Source organism: Peromyscus californicus, unplaced genomic scaffold, assembly GCF_007827085.1.
Source record: "Peromyscus californicus insignis strain IS unplaced genomic scaffold, ASM782708v3 Scaffold_8__1_contigs__length_139910024, whole genome shotgun sequence".
In the NCBI taxonomy this organism is placed as follows: Eukaryota; Metazoa; Chordata; class Mammalia; order Rodentia; family Cricetidae; genus Peromyscus; species Peromyscus californicus.
The window spans coordinates 86,965,307-86,984,545 of NW_026294606.1; the positions used below are offsets into that span (position 1 = coordinate 86,965,307).

The 19,239-nt window shown below is 57.3% G+C and overlaps 1 protein-coding gene across 1 annotated transcript; it reads right to left on the reverse strand.

Annotated features, from left to right (window-relative positions):
• Positions 1-3,275: 3,275 nt before the first annotated feature.
• Positions 3,276-19,011, reverse strand: LOC128103329 (granulocyte-macrophage colony-stimulating factor receptor subunit alpha-like). Its single transcript, XM_052727599.1, has 14 exons — positions 18,387-19,011; positions 18,044-18,243; positions 10,351-10,536; positions 8,147-8,239; positions 7,642-7,793; positions 7,417-7,534; positions 5,808-5,937; positions 5,549-5,718; positions 4,880-5,013; positions 4,756-4,785; positions 4,526-4,661; positions 4,316-4,412; positions 4,036-4,117; positions 3,276-3,459 (listed from the first exon to the last, which is right to left on the reverse strand). The coding sequence occupies exons 4-14, from the start codon at positions 8,235-8,237 to the stop codon at positions 3,415-3,417; spliced, it is 1,185 nt and encodes a 394-aa protein (XP_052583559.1). The 5' UTR covers positions 8,238-8,239; positions 10,351-10,536; positions 18,044-18,243; positions 18,387-19,011; the 3' UTR covers positions 3,276-3,414.
• Positions 19,012-19,239: the final 228 nt, after the last annotated feature.

Below are 19,239 nucleotides of genomic sequence, written 5' to 3' on the forward strand. Positions count from 1 at the left end.
ACCCTCTGGTGAGCAGCAGGGGTCGCACGCCGACTGCGGACGAACCCGAGCAACCAAGCAAAAACTCCCTCAACATCCCACCTGAAACTTGGGCAAGGCGCCAGAGCATGCTGGGAGCCGCCACCCCCAAGCCTGACTTCTGTGGATAGTTACCTCCCCGCGACTGGCATCATCCGCATCTCCCCCAACCCCAAATAATAGACTCAGTTTCTCCCAGAAGTTAAAGAAGAAAAGGAGGCGCAGAGGATTGTGGGTAGAGTGAAGGGGGGCCGCGTGGATGGGAGGGAGGGGGAGGGGGAGGGGGTATGTCCTCACAGTCCCCGGGGCGGACCGAAAGTGAGGGCTACGTGGGGAGCGCTCGTGAAATGAAGAATAAAAATAATGACTCAGAAAAGAAGAAAGGGAGAAAAAAATAATAATAAGAGGAGGAGGGTGTGGGGGGCGATGGAGCTGGGGAAGTGACGGGGGTGGGGGAGGCGCAGGGAGAGGGGGAAAATCCAGGTTCCTGCACCGGAGGCAACTGAGTGCTCGCTGCTCAGTGGGTAGAGTACTGATGACTCAGTAGGGAGAGTGCTGGATGCCCAGTGGGTAGAGTGCTAGATGCTGAGTAGCTATTTTTCTGGGCGTGTTCTGAGCGATGATTGATAGGGGCTGTGGGTATGTCCTGAGTGATTGACAGGAAAGCTGTGGGCGTGTCCTGAGGGTGCATTGACAGGAAGGCTGTGGGCGTGTCCTGAGCGATGACTGACAGGAAGGCTGTGGGCATGTCCTGAGGGATGATTGACAGGAACGCTGTGGGCGTGTCCTGAGCGATGACTGACAGGAAGGCTGTGGGCGTGTCCCGAGGGTGGATTGACAACTGGAATCTTAATCTTTCCTCCCCTGCTTCCAGTTCAGTCACAGTCAAGTGACCCAGAAGTGTTCTCTGTGCCCTGCCCCTCACCTGCCCTTCTGCCCGTGTTCCGGCTCTGGAGGAGAGGTACCCCGGCTGTCTGGAGCCAGGTGACACCTGCAGCCGGGTGCCCGAGGGAGGGAATGGGCGCCCACAGGATGTAGCAACCCCGCTCCTCTCCTGGAGCTTTGCTCCACCCCTGAAGGACTTCCCAGCCCAGCTCTGCCGCGGCTTCTCTTCCTCAGCTTCAGCCTGCTCAAGGGGAAGCCTGCAGAAATGGAGGGCCTCCTCGAATCTGCGGGAAAGTGCTGCTTTTCCTGCTCAGTCCTGCTCAGTCCCCCTAAGGGACGCCTCAGCAAGGCTCTTGTGCTCTGCTCCGCTGCACAGGTGAATGAAGATCTTCACCCAGGCGAGCGGCTGCCCCTGCCAGGGTGGGAAAGCGCAGCCCACACCCGGACAGGCAGACGGGCTTCTCCCGGGCTTCTTAGGGGCGGAGCTTCTCCAGGGAGCAGGGTTCCTGCTCGGGGATTGGTTAGCTTCCCTGCTCGGGGATTGGTTAGCTTCCCTGCTCGGGGATTGGTTAGCTTTCCTGCTCCGGGATTGGTTAGCTTCCCTGCTCCGGGATTGGTTGGTGTACTTGGTCAGAGGCAGAGATGGCTCTGGGTTCAGGGTGTGCTTCTCTCACTGGCTCTGGGTTCAGGGTGTGCTTCTCTCACTGGCTCTGGGTTCAGGGTTTGCTTCTCTCACTGGATCTGGGTTCAGGGTGTGCTTCTCTCACTGGCTCTGGGTTCAGGGTTTGCTTCTCTCACTGGCTCTGGTTCAGGGTGTGCTTCTCTCACTGGCTCTGGGTTCAGGGTGTGCTTCTCTCACTGGCTCTGGTTCAGGGTGTGCTTCTCTCACTGGATCTGGTTCAGGGTGTGCTTCTCTCACTGGCTCTGGTTCAGGGTGTACTTCTCTCACTGGCTCTGGGTTCAGGGTGGGTTTCTCTCACTGGCTCTGGGTTCAGGGCCCCTTCTCCCTGCACCTTCCCTCCAGCTCACCAGAGGCTCCACGAGGGGGCGCAGTTTCTCCAGGGTGATGATGTAGTATTTCTGCCCCATGATGTCAACAATGGCATTCCATATGAGAGGCTTCCTCCTGGCACCAAGGGTCAGGTTCGCAAAGGGCAATACCGTTTCCGCAATTTCCGGTCCTCAGTGTGAGGTCAGCTTCCTGGCCACCATCTTGGTATTCATTGACTGACACCCAATCGTTTCCTCCTCCCAGGACTGAAAACTTCCAGCCAGTGGGTAGAGAACTAGATTGACTGCCGCTGGGCCTGTCAATCAATGTCCTGAAGACAGGACCACACCTGCAACTTCCGGTCCCTCAGTTTGACCTCAGCCTCCAGCCTGGCATCTTGGTTTTCACTGACTGACATTGGATCGCTTCCACTGACAAGACCAGAAACTTGCCCTGTCCATCATCGCCTTGATCTACCCTTCACACCAGAGTCTAGCCTCGGCTCCCTCCCAATGACATCTCCCTGGAAGCGCCCACTCTCACCATGAGTCAGTCAACAAACACTGACCTCCATCTCCCTCTTCCTGGAGGACTGTGCAAGCTGTTAGTTCAGGGCTCTGGTGTGGTGCATGATGGTCAGAATCATGCAGGACAGGGCTGACCTGAGCACGCCAGAGGCAGAGCCCACATCATGGCTGACCCCTGGCCCCTGGACCCAGAGGCCTCCCTAGTGGATCTGACCTGGCGAGGAGAATTCTGGGAGGAGGCGAGACTCACTGGTCCCACATGGCCCACCAAGCTCCCTTGGTCCATCCGTCTGTCTGTCCCAGGGTCCAACAGGCCTGGTGCCCCACAGTCCATCACATCTGGCTTTACTGGCCCAGACCAGAAGTCCAGAGCCACCTGTCAATCACCTGCCGCCCATGGCCTCAGCTTCCATTTTCTGCTGTCAATGAAACCCCTAGCCAGCCAGACTGAGTGGGTCACATGACCCACGTGGACCCTTCCTGGGATGCCCCTGGGTGTCCAGCTTGCCTGGCCTGTGAGATCTGAGTCATCCCCCTGACTCGCTTGGAATCATGTGACTGGTTCTTGGAATCATGTGAGTGTATGATGTCACAGACACACCCACAGCCAGGTGACAGGATGACCTCATAGACACGCCTACCATAGGTGACTGATAGGATGACATCACAGACATGCCCACCCCAGGTGATGTCATAGACAATCCCACCCCATGTGACTGACATGGTGACATCACAAAAGATACCCTCATATTGTACACATGACATCCTGGTCAGTCCCTCCCACCCCAACTGTGACGTTTCCTGGTACTGCCCCTCACAGGCCCCAGGCCGGACACATGGCAGTGACGTCATGCTGACATTAATTTCTGATTTAATAAAAAAAGCCACAAACAAGAAAGAAAAACAGTTTTAGATTTGAAACTACTTCTGGGTGTGGTGGAGCTGCCCACGTGTTCCTGCAGTGTGGGCAGAACTTCCTGTTGACGTCACAGCCTAGTTGGCCTCCTCGGTCTGCAGCAATAAGTCCTTCCTGAGGGTCTTGGGGGGGAGCAGAGGGTGGGATTAGGGGTCAGCCGGGGTCAGGGGGTCAATCAGGGTAAAGGGGGTCAGGGGCAGTCAGCTGGGGTCAACCAGGGTTAGTGTGGGTCACCCAGGGTCAGGGGAGTCAACTAGGGTCAGGGGGGTTAAGCGGGGTCAGGGAGTCAACTGGGATCAGGGTGGTCAACCAGGGCCAGGGGGATCAGCTGGGGTTGTGGAGGTCAGTTCGGGTCAAATCGAGTCAGAGAGGTTAAAAGGGGTCAATGGGGGGCAATGAAGGTCACCTGGGGTCAACTGGGGTCAGCAGGGGTCAACCGGGTTCATAGGGGTTAGCAGGATCAACTGGGGTTAACCAGAGTCAGTGGGGTCAGAGGAGGTCAACAGGGGTTCATCAGGGGTCAACTGGGGTCACTGAGGGTCATCCTGAGTTCAGCAGGGAGGGAACTCAGGGGTTTTCCAAGTGGGCATGGCTGTAGGCCAGTCCCAACAGATGACTGACAGGAGCTCCAGCCTCCCCCCACCCCCCAGCCCCCCCCTTCACCCCCCACCTCCACCCCCGCAGGCGTAACCTCTGACCTCCGGGTTGACTCTGTCATCATCGGTGATTTTGTCCTTGATTTCCGGGATCTTGGGGAAAAGTTTCTGGATCCTGACGAACCTGTGGAGTCAGGGGTCAGAGGTCAGGGGTGGTGACAGCCATTTTGACTTGGAACTTTAAGGTCAGGCAGGAGCAAGCAGTGCATGCTGAGAGTCTCACCCATCCATCACCATGCCCCTTAGACCCGCCCCCTCACCCATCCATCACCAGTCACGTGTCCACAGGCTCCATCATGGTCATGCCCTGGCCTGTGTTTACCTCTTACATGCCAGCCCGAGGCCCAAGGCGCACAGTAGGGTCACAGTCACAACTGTCAGGTACACGTGCAGCATGGGGACCCCACGGTCCTCAGAGCCTGTGGGAGGGAGGGGCTTAGACCGGAAATGGCCATGGGTCAAAGGGCAATGTCTCAGAAGTCCAGGAGCCTGAATCACAGATGGTCGGGAAGGTGGACACACGCCCCCTCACCGAAGGCCAAGCCGGGGCTCCACGCGCTCCAGCGATCGCTGCGCACGTCACCAGCCCGCACGCTGACCACGTGACCCAGCCTGGGCTCCGGACTCGGGAACTCGTATCTGTTTTCCGCCTCACTGGAGATGCACACCTGTGGAGGATGGGGGGGAAGGTGCGTGGTCCTGCGTGTGACCCCGCCCACAACTGAGGGGTCGGCAGGCAGGGGTCAGCAGTGGTCATCTCACCTTAGGGTTGGCACTTCCGGGTTCTGCGTTCTAGGAGAAATTGGAACTGGAAGTGGGTTTCCAGACTGGAGAGGGGGCAGGGAAGCCCCTTGCCCCATTTCCTAGGATGCCCCGGGGTGCACACCTGTCTCTGGATGTCCACCTCATACCGGAAGTCCGAGAAACTCATGTGACTCCACGTCTGTGGCTGGGACCACGTGACCACGCAGTGAGAGGAGTTACAGGCCACAGAGATGTTCCACGGGGGGCTGAGACGCTCTGAGGGGAGGGCAGGGATCAGGAATGAGTGACAGGAACATGTCCCGCCTACTGGAAGTAACATGAGATTTACAGGCAGGCTTCTGTGATAACCTGTCACTCACACCCGGTATCTGCCCCCTCACAACTGTCACTCATGCCTGTGATCCGCCCCTTCACACCTGTCACTCACACCTGTCCCTTCCCCACACACCTGTCATTCATCCCCATCTCCCCCACACACACCTGTCACTCACACCTGTATCCTGCCCTCTCACAACTGTCACGCGCACCCGTGATCCACCCCCTCACACCTGTTACTCACCCATGTCCCGCCCCCTCACACCTGTCACGTACCTCGAGTCCCTACCAAACACACCTGCCACTCATCCCCATGTCCTGCCCCCTTACACTCTCCTGTCATTCATCTACCCACCCACCCCCATGTCCAGCCCCCTCATACTCTGCTGTCAATCACTCCTATGTCCCTCCCCCTCACATCCGTCACTCACCCCTGTGTCCAGCCCCCTCATACTGTCACCCTGACATCACACACCTATGAGCTTGGTGTTCAGCGTGATGTCATAGAACATGATGTCACACATCCGGCTGGATCCAGTCACAGTCATGTGCACATGATGTGGCAGCAGAGTCAGATCCTCCAGGCGGCAGCCCGTGTGCACATGATCACCCAGGTAGGCAGGGCATGCCATCAGCATGTGACCCCTTTGGGGGACAGCCCATAATAGTCAGCCCGGGCCCCAGGCCATGCCCCCTCTTCCCGCCCATCAGCATGCTTTGACATTGGTGCTTACGTGGTGTTCCGCATGTGCAGGAAGTACTGGATGTCCCTAGGTGCTGCGGGCCCTACCCCCCAGGTACACGTCATTACACGCGCATCGTGGATGAAGCATGTGAGGTTCTGTGCTGCCGACCCCTCTACACCTGTGTAAGGAAAGAAGTGACATCAGGGTTGCTGTGAGCCGCAAGAATATATTATAGAGATTCAGCTGTATATAATACAGCTATACCTAGAAAGGTCAAGGAATCTTTCTAGAGGGAAGCCATTTATCAGGGAATATTTGGTGTTATTCAGCTTTTAATAATCACCTGTCTTCTGCTGTGAATTTTTTGTGTGCTCATATACTACTAGGCCCTATGGTAAACAGTATAAGCTTCTCAGACCTCCTGCTGATCTACTAGGTAACACCCCTATGGAGCCTTGGAGACAAGCAGACTGCAGATGCATAGCTTTGTTTCTTGTGCAAATGAAGCTCAGACCATCCCTTTCCTTCAGGGCTAGTAGCATGCCAGAGTTACTGACTGAAGACAAAAGAGTTTTTTGCATAACCAGCTGCAGTAAAGACTGAAGCAGAATTCCTGGTCTGGCCAGAGAGAAGAGAGGAAGGCAGTTTCTGTAGATGGTAAGGCAGACTGGCCTGGGTGGAGGAGTAAGGAGCAAGGAAAAGTTTTGCAGACTGTAGGTGGATTTGAATCAGATCAGGAGAGTAGGAGAGGAAGGATAGATGGAGGACGAAGAAACAGAGGACGAAGATGAGATCGAGAGCCTAAGAGCTTAGTTATTACTAGGGCTATGAGAGGACAGAAAAAGAAGGGACAGAGAGGAACTGAGTGTCAGGACAGAACTGAAGCTGTGTACACAAAGGTTTGTTATAGAGAATTTAAAGTAAATGGATGTAAGAAACTGGTTTACACATATTCTTTTCCCTCCGATAACCCCATGCTGGACGTAGTATCTTCTCCAGGACTCTGGGAAGGATTTTCTCAGGGCAGGCCCCTGGGGAAATTCCAATACAGCTTTACATAGCCTAGGAAAATCACTATCAACCTGGAAGGTCATCATTTATCTGAAAGGCTATCATCAACCTGGAAGTCCATCATGAACACGGAAGTTCATCATCATCAACCTAGACCTCTTTCCCTCAGGGGTGTGGTGACGTCAGCACACATGTCAGCCATCCAGTCTGACCAATCCACACCAGGTCTATCCCCTGTTCTCAGATGTCACTTCCTGCCTCCTGTTCCCTGTCAGTCATTCGACTATCACCTGTCTATTGATCATCTACTGATCATCTATTAGTTGATTACATATCCATCTATCAATTGTCCAATCATCTCTCCCTGTCCATCTCTCAGGTCTGGCCTCCCTTAACCAAGTCACCAGCAACTACTTCCACTGTGGGTGCGGCTGGCACAGAGTACCAGAGCTCAGCACTTGTGTCCACTCAGCCCCCAGCACCCTGAGAGTGATGAGGATACAGTGACCAATGCCATGATGGAAAGTCATTATGATTGACAGGCTCTGTGATTGACAGGCACCACGTCCCACCCCTGGGCCCCATGATGACTGACAAGCACCAGGCCCTGCCACCCCTACCCCGTACCCCTTCCCCCTCCCCCCACCTCTGTTGATGTATCTCAGCTTCTCATGCACAGGCATGTGATTAACAGTTGCGTTGACCTCCAGCGTGACCCCAAGGTGAAGGGTCAGGGGTTTGAATTGGCAGTGGCACACAGGGTCCTGGGGGAGATGGGCAGGGATGTGACGTCATCAGAAGACCCCTGATGCCGGCCCCGCCCCTGCCCCAGATCCCGACCCCCAGCAGACCCTGCCCCCCCACCACAGACCGGTATCTTCAGGCGCCCCAATCTCCCGTTACTCTTGGTGAAAGTTGCAGTGCATGACTTCACAGTGACGTGCCCTCCGCAGCTCCAGGTCAGGGTCCAGGTCCCGGGGTCAAAGGTCACGTTCAGCACCGAGGCTCCCCCGCGAGTCAGTGCTGGAGTATGTAAGGCGACCTCTGACCTGACCCGCCCACCTGTGACTTTGGACCCCCCCCCCCTAAGGGATAAGAGACATCACTTCCAGCATTGTTCCAACATAGCCCCTCTCTGGCTGCCAGGATCCCAGGAAATGCGGGAGGATGCAGTGATGTCATCATGTATAATGGGGAAGAGGAATAGAGGATCCCCACTTCCTGTCTAGATCTGTCAATCATTTCAGTGTGAACAGGCATTTGCTGATGTCTCCTCACGTGTGTTGATGTGTCATGGGGAAACTGAGTAACCGAGGAACCACACCAGGTGTGTGTGTGGGGGGGGGAACCAGGGACATCTGGGATCGCACACTCACCTGGAAGCTCCTGTGCCTTGGAGCCGGAAGCCTGAAGCAGAGCAGCACACAGTAGGGCCTGGCACAGTAAGGCCACACACGGCATAGGCATGGCTGTGGAGAGACAGAAGACATTTCCGTGGCAACATCCTGTAAGTCAGGTGCCTGTGGTGTCATCCCATCAGTCAAGTCTTGTGTGTGGGTGTATCTGACGTCATCCCGTGAGTTACATGGGATGGGTAGGCGTCTGTGATGTCATCTGTCACTCAGGTGATGTCATCCTGCACAGAGGATGGGGAGTGTCTGTAAGTCACATGGCATGGCCGGGTTTGTCTGTGACTTCATCTGTCAGTCAAGTGGATGAGCGGGCGTGTCTGTGAAGCTATCTGTCAGTCACCCAGAAGGGGGAGTGGACATCATTGGACCCGCCCCTTGCCGCTGCTGTGTTGTGGCACGAAGTCCCCTGACCTGGACCCACTATGCTCGCACACCCTGGTTACAGGGATTTCCTCCTCATCCCTCTCTCACCCACCCTGCACCCCCCCACCCCCGTACTCCCAACCATCCTCCTGCCTCAGCTCCCTCAGCCCTGACATCACAGGTCAGAAATGCCATTTATTTACCATTACTGTTTACTTATTTATTGTCAGAGGGGGTGGGTGTCTTTGCACTTGTGGTCCGAATGTGCATACACACTCTTATTAGGCATCCTCCTGCCTCAGCTTCCTCAGCCCTGACGTCCCAGGCCGGGAATTTTGTATCATCCCCTCGGTCCCGTGGGTTGCAGTCTGACTGTGCCCCCACTCGCTCCCTCCTCCCTGTCAGGACAGACTTCCTCTTTTCTGCCTTGGGCTCCCTGCAGTGGGTGACTCATGGAAATTTTTTTTTTTCTGAAATGTACGGCGAATGATGGGGGGGGGGGGGGCTGCGGAGGCAGCCTCAGAGCCTCCCATATGCAAAGATCCTGGTGGGCAAACAAATATCCAACAGCACCCCAGTGCATGCTGGGAACGCTCATCCAACACCCTCAGGTCTCCAGATTTTTTTTTTTTTTTTTTTGGTTTTTCGAGACAGGGTTTCTCTGTGTAGCTTTGCGCCTTTCCTGGAACTCGCTTTGTAGACCAGGCTGCCCTCAAACTCACAGAGATCCTCCTGCCTCTGCCTCCGGAGTGCTGGGATTACAGGCGTGTGCCACCACGCCCAGCATCTCCAGATTTATTTTATTTTATTTTTTTCATTTTCTGCATCATCTGGACCCTGCCCACTTCTCCCCCATTACCCTGCCCTCCTCCTCCCCAACTCCCAGGATCCATCATCCATCTCTCTTCCCTGAAGGCGGCGGCTGAGAGGTCCTGGGACTTCTAATTAGTTAGGGAGACCCAGGAGGGCACTGACTCTCCATGAAGGGGATGGGGGGGCAGGAAGTTTGTCACCCACCCCTACCCCCCATGCAGTAAACTGGAAGCATTCTAGGATCAGAGTCCATGATCTTCCCAGCTGGATATCAACCCACAGTGCCCCAGGGGCGGGGCCACTTTCAATCTGGAGGAGGTAGGGGAGGTGTGACGGGGAGGGAGGTCCCTGTCTCCCCACTTCCGGTCTCACGGCCCCTGCCCCTTGCCCCTGACTTTTTCTAAAGAGATTTATTTATTTATAATGTATACAGTGTTCTGCCTCCGTGTACCCTGCAAACCAGAAGATGATATCAGATCTCATTATAGATGGTTGTGAGCAACATGTAGTTGCTGGGAATCAAACTCAGGAACTCTGGTAGAGCAGCCAGTGCTCTTAACCTCTGAGCCAACTCTCCAGCCAGACCTTCCGGCTTTTCTTTTTCTGTTTTTGAACCCATAACCTGGGGATGGAGGTCACTTCCAGCCAGTGCACACAGTAGGTCAGCATGTCCCCTCCTCAGTAGCCCATTGGGAGATTCTAGAAATCTCCCAGATGCCCCTGTGGCTCCCCCCCTTCAGCCGCCAACCCCCCCCCCCCCCCCGTGACCCTAGGGTTGGGATTACAGGGGTGATGTTAATGCAACCCCTCCTGATGTCACCAGGCACCATCCCCTCCCCATCCCCAGGATGACCTCTAGAAGCAGACCCCAGATCCACCGGAAGTCCCATCAGGGTCACTTCCGGTCACCACACCAGGACCCCCACCTTAACCCTAGTCTACACAGACCACGCCCCAATTCAGCACGGGAAGCCTGGAGGAAGTGGACTTACCGACACTGACGGCAGGGGATTGCCCACAATGATGGCCTGCTCCCGGTGCTCCTGCCCAGGCTCAAGGGTGAGCAGCCCTGAGCCGTGGGGAGAGAGGTGGGAGGCCCGCAGGGACCTCCGTACGGCTGTCTGTCTTTCAGTCTGTCCCGACTCCCTCCCAGCTTCCTCATCTGCAGGTTGGGAAACCTAGAGGGGAAGGAACAGGCGCGGTGATTGACAGGCTGAATGACTGACAGCAGGAGCCCGGGGCCCTGCCCTCCTGGGGTGATTGACACCTGGATCCAGGACATAGGCAGAAGCCAGCTGTTGGGATTCCTGGGAAAGGTGGGCGGGGCCTGGTGTTTGTTGATAGACTATTGATCAAGGATTGGTGGGGGGAGGGAGGGAGTACACAGTGGGGCTCCAGGGGCTCGCAGTGGGGCTCCAGGGGCACGCAGTGTGACGTTCAGGGCCACAGAGTATGACATTCAGAGGAGCACAATGTGACGTTCAGGGGCACAGAGTCTAACATTCAGGGGAGCACAGTGTGACGTTCAGGGGCACGCAGTGTGACGTTCAGGGGCGCACAGTGTGACGTTCAGGGAAGCACAGTGTGACGTTCAGGGGAGCACAGTGTGACGTTCAGGGGAGCACAGTGTGATGTTCAGGGGCACACAGTGTGACGTTCAGGGGAGCACAGTGTGACGTTCAGGGGCGCACAGTGTGACGTTCAGGGGAGCACAGTGTGACGTTCAGGGGAGCACAGTGTGACGTTCAGGGGCACAGAGTGTGACGTTCAGGGGCACACAGTGTGACGTTCAGGGGCACACAGTGTGACGTTCAGGGGCACACAGTGTGACGTTCAGGGGAGCACAGTGTGACGTTCAGGGGCACACAGTGTGACGTTCAGGGGCACACAGTGTGACGTTCAGGGGCACACAGTGTGACGTTCAGGGGAGCACAGTGTGACGTTCAGGGGAGCACAGTGTGACGTTCAGGGGAGCACAGTGTGACGTTCAGGGGAGCACAGTGTGACGTTCAGGGGCACGCAGTGTGACGTTCAGGGGCACGCAGTGTGACGTTCAGGGGCACAGAGTGTGACGTTCAGGGGCACACAGTGTGACGTTCAGGGGAGCACAGTGTGACGTTCAGGGGAGCACAGTGTGACGTTCAGGGGAGCACAGTGTGACGTTCAGGGGAGCACAGTGTGACGTTCAGGGGAGCACAGTGTGACGTTCAGGGGAGCACAGTGTGACGTTCAGGGGAGCACAGTGTGACGTTCAGGGGCACGCAGTGTGACGTTCAGGGGCACGCAGTGTGACGTTCAGGGGCACACAGTGTGACGTTCACTGGAGCACAGTGTGACGTTCAGGGGAGCACAGTGTGACGTTCAGGGGAGCACAGTGTGACGTTCAGGGGCACGCAGTGTGACGTTCAGGGGAGCACAGTGTGATGTTCAGGGGAGCACAGTGTGACGTTCAGGGGCACACAGTGTGACGTTCAGGGGAGCACAGTGTGACGTTCAGGGGAGCACAGTGTGACGTTCAGGGGAGCACAGTGTGACGTTCAGGGGGAGCACAGTGTGACGTTCAGGGGAGCACAGTGTGATGTTCAGGGGAGCACAGTGTGACGTTCAGGGGCACGCAGTGTGACGTTCAGGGGCACGCAGTGTGACGTTCAGGGGAGCGCAGTGTGACGTTCAGGGGAGCACAGTGTGACGTTCAGGGGCACACAGTGTGACGTTCAGGGGAGCACAGTGTGACGTTCAGGGGCACGCAGTGTGACGTTCAGGGGAGCACAGTGTGACGTTCAGGGGAGCACAGTGTGACGTTCAGGGGCACACAGTGTGACGTTCAGGGGCACGCAGTGTGACGTTCAGGGGAGCACAGTGTTACGTTCAGGGGCACGCAGTGTGACGTTCAGGGGAGCACAGTGTGACGTTCAGGGGAGCACAGTGTGATGTTCAGGGGGAGCGCAGTGTGACGTTCAGGGGAGCACAGTGTGACGTTCAGGGGCACACAGTGTGACGTTCAGGGGAGCACAGTGTGACGTTCAGGGGCACACAGTGTGACGTTCAGGGGAGCACAGTGTGACGTTCAGGGGCACACAGTGTGACGTTCAGGGGCACACAGTGTGACGTTCAGGGGAGCACAGTGTGACGTTCAGGGGAGCACAGTGTGACGTTCAGGGGAGCACAGTGTGACGTTCAGGGGCACGCAGTGTGACGTTCAGGGGAGCACAGTGTTACGTTCAGGGGCACGCAGTGTGACGTTCAGGGGAGCACAGTGTGACGTTCAGGGGCACACAGTGTGACGTTCAGGGGAGCACAGTGTGACGTTCAGGGGCACACAGTGTGACGTTCAGGGGCACACAGTGTGACGTTCAGGGGCACACAGTGTGACGTTCAGGGGAGCACAGTGTGACGTTCAGGGGCACACAGTGTGACGTTCAGGGGAGCACAGTGTGACGTTCAGGGGCACGCAGTGTGACGTTCAGGGGCACGCAGTGTGACGTTCAGGGGAGCACAGTGTGACGTTCAGGGGAGCACAGTGTGATGTTCAGGGGAGCACAGTGTGACGTTCAGGGGCACGCAGTGTGACGTTCAGGGGAGCACAGTGTGACGTTCAGGGGAGCACAGTGTGACGTTCAGGGGCACAGTGTGACGTTCAGGGGAGCACAGTGTGACGTTCAGGGGCACAGTGTGACGTTCAGGGGCACACAGTGTTACGTTCAGGGGCACAGTGTGACGTTCAGGGGAGCACAGTGTGACGTTCAGGGGAGCACAGTGTGATGTTCAGGGGCACGCAGTGTGACGTTCAGGGGAGCACAGTGTGACGTTCAGGGGAGCACAGTGTGATGTTCAGGGGAGCACAGTGTGACGTTCAGGGGCACGCAGTGTGACGTTCAGGGGCACACAGTGTGACGTTCAGGGGAGCACAGTGTGACGTTCAGGGGCACGCAGTGTGACGTTCAGGGGCACACAGTGTGACGTTCAGGGGAGCACAGTGTGACGTTCAGGGGAGCACAGTGTGACGTTCAGGGGCACACAGTGTGACGTTCAGGGGAGCACAGTGTGACGTTCAGGGGCACAGAGTGTGACGTTCAGGGGCACACAGTGTGACGTTCAGGGGAGCACAGTGTGACGTTCAGGGGCGCACAGTGTGACGTTCAGGGGCACACAGTGTGACGTTCAGGGGCACACAGTGTGACGTTCAGGGGAGCACAGTGTGATGTTCAGGGGAGCACAGTGTGACGTTCAGGGGAGCACAGTGTGACGTTCAGGGGAGCACAGTGTGACGTTCAGGGGAGCACAGTGTGACGTTCAGGGGAGCACAGTGTGACGTTCAGGGGCACAGAGTGTGACGTTCAGGGGCACACAGTGTGACGTTCAGGGGCACAGAGTGTGACGTTCAGGGGCACACAGTGTGACGTTCAGGGGCACACAGTGTGACGTTCAGGGGAGCACAGTGTGACGTTCAGGGGCACAGAGTGTGACGTTCAGGGGAGCACAGTGTGACGTTCAGGGGAGCACAGTGTGACGTTCAGGGGCACACAGTGTGACGTTCAGGGGCACACAGTGTGACGTTCAGGGGCACACAGTGTGACGTTCAGGGGCACACAGTGTGACGTTCAGGGGAGCACAGTGTGACGTTCAGGGGAGCACAGTGTGACGTTCAGGGGAGCACAGTGTGACGTTCAGGGGAGCACAGTGTGACGTTCAGGGGCACACAGTGTGACGTTCAGGGGCACACAGTGTGACGTTCAGGGGAGCACAGTGTGACGTTCAGGGGAGCACAGTGTGACGTTCAGGGGAGCACAGTGTGACGTTCAGGGGAGCACAGTGTGACGTTCAGGGAAGCACAGTGTGACGTTCAGGGGAGCACAGTGTGACGTTCAGGGGCACACAGTGTGACGTTCAGGGGCACAGTGTGACGTTCAGGGGAGCACAGTGTGACGTTCAGGGGAGCACAGTGTGACGTTCAGGGGCACACAGTGTGACGTTCAGGGGAGCACAGTGTGACGTTCAGGGGAGCACAGTGTGACGTTCAGGGGAGCACAGTGTGATGTTCAGGGAAGCACAGTGTGACGTTCAGGGGCACACAGTGTGACGTTCAGGGAAGCACAGTGTGACGTTCAGGGAAGCACAGTGTGACGTTCAGGGGAGCACAGTGTGACGTTCAGGGGCACAGTGTGATGTTCAGGGGAGCACAGTGTGACGTTCAGGGGCACACAGTGTGACGTTCAGGGGAGCACAGTGTGACGTTCAGGGGAGCACAGTGTGACGTTCAGGGGAGCACAGTGTGACGTTCAGGGGCACAGTGTGACGTTCAGGGGAGCACAGTGTGACGTTCAGGGGCACACAGTGTGACGTTCAGGGGAGCACAGTGTGACGTTCAGGGGAGCACAGTGTGACGTTCAGGGGAGCACAGTGTGACGTTCAGGGGAGCACAGTGTGACGTTCAGGGGCACACAGTGTGACGTTCAGGGGAGCACAGTGTGACGTTCAGGGGCACACAGTGTGACGTTCAGGGGCACACAGTGTGACGTTCAGGGGCACACAGTGTGACGTTCAGGGGAGCACAGTGTGACGTTCAGGGGCACACAGTGTGACGTTCAGGGGCGCACAGTGTGACGTTCAGGGGAGCACAGTGTGACGTTCAGGGGAGCACAGTGTGACGTTCAGGGGCACACAGTGTGACGTTCAGGGGCACACAGTGTGACGTTCAGGGGCGCACAGTGTGACGTTCAGGGGAGCACAGTGTGATGTTCAGGGGAGCACAGTGTGACGTTCAGGGGCACACAGTGTGACGTTCAGGGGCACACAGTGTGACGTTCAGGGGCACAGTGTGACGTTCAGGGGCACACAGTGTGACGTTCAGGGGAGCACAGTGTGACGTTCAGGGGAGCACAGTGTGACGTTCAGGGAAGCACAGTGTGACGTTCAGGGGCACACAGTGTGACGTTCAGGGGAGCACAGTGTGACGTTCAGGGGAGCACAGTGTGACGTTCAGGGGAGCACAGTGTGACGTTCAGGGGAGCACAGTGTGACGTTCAGGGGAGCACAGTGTGACGTTCAGGGGAGCACAGTGTGACGTTCAGGGGAGCACAGTGTGACGTTCAGGGGCACACAGTGTGACGTTCAGGGGCGCACAGTGTGACGTTCAGGGGCACACAGTGTGACGTTCAGGGAAGCACAGTGTGACGTTCAGGGGAGCACAGTGTGACGTTCAGGGGCACACAGTGTGACGTTCAGGGGCACACAGTGTGACGTTCAGGGGCACGCAGTGTGACGTTCAGGGGAGCACAGTGTGACGTTCAGGGGCACACAGTGTGACGTTCAGGGAAGCACAGTGTGACGTTCAGGGGCACACAGTGTGACGTTCAGGGGCACACAGTGTGACGTTCAGGGGAGCACAGTGTGACGTTCAGGGGAGCACAGTGTGACGTTCAGGGGCACACAGTGTGACGTTCAGGGAAGCACAGTGTGACGTTCAGGGAAGCACAGTGTGACGTTCAGGGGAGCACAGTGTGACGTTCAGGGGAGCACAGTGTGACGTTCAGGGGCACACAGTGTGACGTTCAGGGGCACACAGTGTGACGTTCAGGGAAGCACAGTGTGACGTTCAGGGGAGCACAGTGTGACGTTCAGGGGCACAGAGTGTGACGTTCAGGGGAGCACAGTGTGACGTTCAGGGGAGCACAGTGTGACGTTCAGGGGCACAGTGTGACGTTCAGGGGAGCACAGTGTGACGTTCAGGGGAGCACAGTGTGACGTTCAGGGGCACACAGTGTGACGTTCAGGGGCACGCAGTGTGACGTTCAGGGGAGCACAGTGTGATGTTCAGGGGAGCACAGTGTGATGTTCAGGGGCACACAGTGTGACGTTCAGGGGCACACAGTGTGACGTTCAGGGGAGCACAGTGTGACGTTCAGGGGCACAGTGTGACGTTCAGGGGCACACAGTGTGACGTTCAGGGGAGCACAGTGTGACGTTCAGGGGCACACAGTGTGACGTTCAGGGGCACACAGTGTGACGTTCAGGGAAGCACAGTGTGACGTTCAGGGGAGCACAGTGTGACGTTCAGGGGCACGCAGTGTGACGTTCAGGGGCACGCAGTGTGACGTTCAGGGGCACACAGTGTGACGTTCAGGGGAGCACAGTGTGACGTTCAGGGGCACACAGTGTGACGTTCAGGGGCACACAGTGTGACGTTCAGGGAAGCACAGTGTGACGTTCAGGGGAGCACAGTGTGACGTTCAGGGGCACGCAGTGTGACGTTCAGGGGCACACAGTGTGATGTTCAGGGGAGCACAGTGTGACGTTCAGGGGCACGCAGTGTGACGTTCAGGGGCACGCAGTGTGACGTTCAGGGGCACGCAGTGTGACGTTCAGGGGAGCACAGTGTGACGTTCAGGGAAGCACAGTGTGATGTTCAGGGGAGCACAGTGTGACGTTCAGGGGAGCACAGTGTGACGTTCAGGGGAGCACAGTGTGACGTTCAGGGGCACACAGTGTGACGTTCACTGGAGCACAGTGTGACGTTCAGGGGAGCACAGTGTGACGTTCAGGGGAGCACAGTGTGATGTTCAGGGGAGCACAGTGTGACGTTCAGGGGCACACAGTGTGACGTTCAGGGGAGCACAGTGTGACGTTCAGGGGAGCACAGTGTGACGTTCAGGGGAGCACAGTGTGACGTTCAGGGGAGCACAGTGTGACGTTCAGGGGAGCACAGTGTTACGTTCAGGGGAGCACAGTGTGACGTTCAGGGGCACGCAGTGTGACGTTCAGGGGCACGCAGTGTGACGTTCAGGGGAGCACAGTGTGACGTTCAGGGAAGCACAGTGTGACGTTCACTGGAGCACAGTGTGACGTTCAGGGGCACACAGTGTGACGTTCAGGGGCACGCAGTGTGACGTTCAGGGGCACAGAGTGTGACCTTCAGGGGCACACAGTGTGACATTTACAGGGTTATGTTCAGAGGCATGCAGAGTGAAGTTCAGGAGCACGCAGTGTGACACTCAGGGGTGCTGACTGTGGGAAGTGATGACGTCACTGGTGACCATGTGCCAACGTCAGAGTGTGACAACAGCATCAGGACACCATGGGGTCTCTACCAGGTGAGAGTGAAGCATCATGGGAGGGAGGGACAAGTGGCACCAGACAAGTGATGCCTGGAGAACCTGATGTGACCTGACCCCAGAGCCTCATGACAAAGTGGGCGGAGCGGTGTCCATCACAGCTGTCCTGACTATACTAGCCACGCCCACCCAGGCCAGCTGCATCCCATGAGCCTCCACTCCCTCTGCCCAGGTCCCGCCCCTTACTCAGGGAGGCACGCTTGGAGGTAACTTCCAGGTTTCTGGCTGTCATGTGCCCTCAACATGTGCCCCAACCCTCCCCTCCCATGATGTTTCCCTCGCACCCCGGCAGACATCCTGTGATGTAATGAGTTCCCGACATCCTCTGGGAGGTCCAAGGCCACTGCCAGTGATGTCATCACTGCCCAGCTCCCACCACAGAAACCGAATAGGGTCCTTTTGGCCACTTCTGGTTCAGGGGTGTGTCTGACCATCAAGGCCTCCATCACTGCATCCCATGATGCTTTGCGGGTGTCAAAGTGCGGGGACATGTTGACCTGTCACCCGGAAGTGGGGTACTGATGCGTGAACTGGAAGAGGGGTGCTGACCCGTGTCCCTGAGGGCCCCACTCACGTGCACAACACAGGACGCATCACGTGGCACAATCCAGACCAGAAGGCGCAGTGAGTGCTGGAAATCGTGGAGCCAACTCCTGTCAATCAACCACCTGCCGTCCATCGCCCAAGTCCAGATGATTGACCTCCTGGTCCACAAGCCTGTGATGACGCTACAGGAACAATGGCTGTCAATCACGGACAGGGCGGAAGTGACACCTGCAGCAATGGGAAATGTGCAGCACTGTTATCCTATCCCCCAGAATGCTCTGTGCCAGCTGTCAGTCACATGGCACTTCCTAAGTCACCCCACTTCCGGCCCAGACCCCTCCCATGACGTTCAGGCTCCCCCTCACAGACACCTGGTGACATCATGAGGTCCCATCATGTTCTGGGTTGGGGGCATGAACACTTCCGATGACGCCATCCCTCAGTCCAGCGCAGGGCCATTTGGGTTCTTGGAGACATCAGGATTCAGTGGCTTGTGTCTCCCTCCCAAAATCCTTTGCTCCCCATCTGCTTAGACTTGTGACGTCATGAGGTCCCATGATGCTCTGGGGTCCAGACAAGCCAACATTAGTGACATCATCACTGAGTCTGGCTCACCCACAGGCTCCACTACTGGCCCCGCCCCTCCATCCACTCCGCCAATCATCCCACACACATACGCTCTGCCGACCATCAATCTGTCATCTCTGTATCCACTGAGCAACCAGCACCCCCGTCACTCAGCTCTAAGCACCCCAGTGACTGAGCTTGAGAGGCACCACAGTCAGCAAGTTACAAGTACCCACTCGAAAAGTCACAAGCACTCACCAACTGAGCCACAAGCACCTCAGCTGAGCCACAAGCACTCCATAAAACCAGTCACCAGCACTCACCGTGCCACAAGCACCCCACTAACTGTGTCACAAGCACCCTACCCACTGTGTCACGAGCACTCACTCACCGAGTCACCAGCACCCACTCACGGAGTCGCGAGCACCCGACCGTCCGCCCCCGCTCCCGCCCTTCCTCTGGAGGAGGAACACGCTCCTTCCCCTTCTCCCCACTTCCCCTTTTTTCCCCGAAATCCCCCTCGCCCCCCTCCCCCCCCCCCGGCCCGGGCGTGTGGGGGAGGGCCCGGCCCGCGTCTACGCGGCCGCCGACGGGCCGCCGCGGCGGGGTCCTGCCCGACGCCGCGCGGGCGCTCACGCCGGAGTCGGTTCCCGCGGC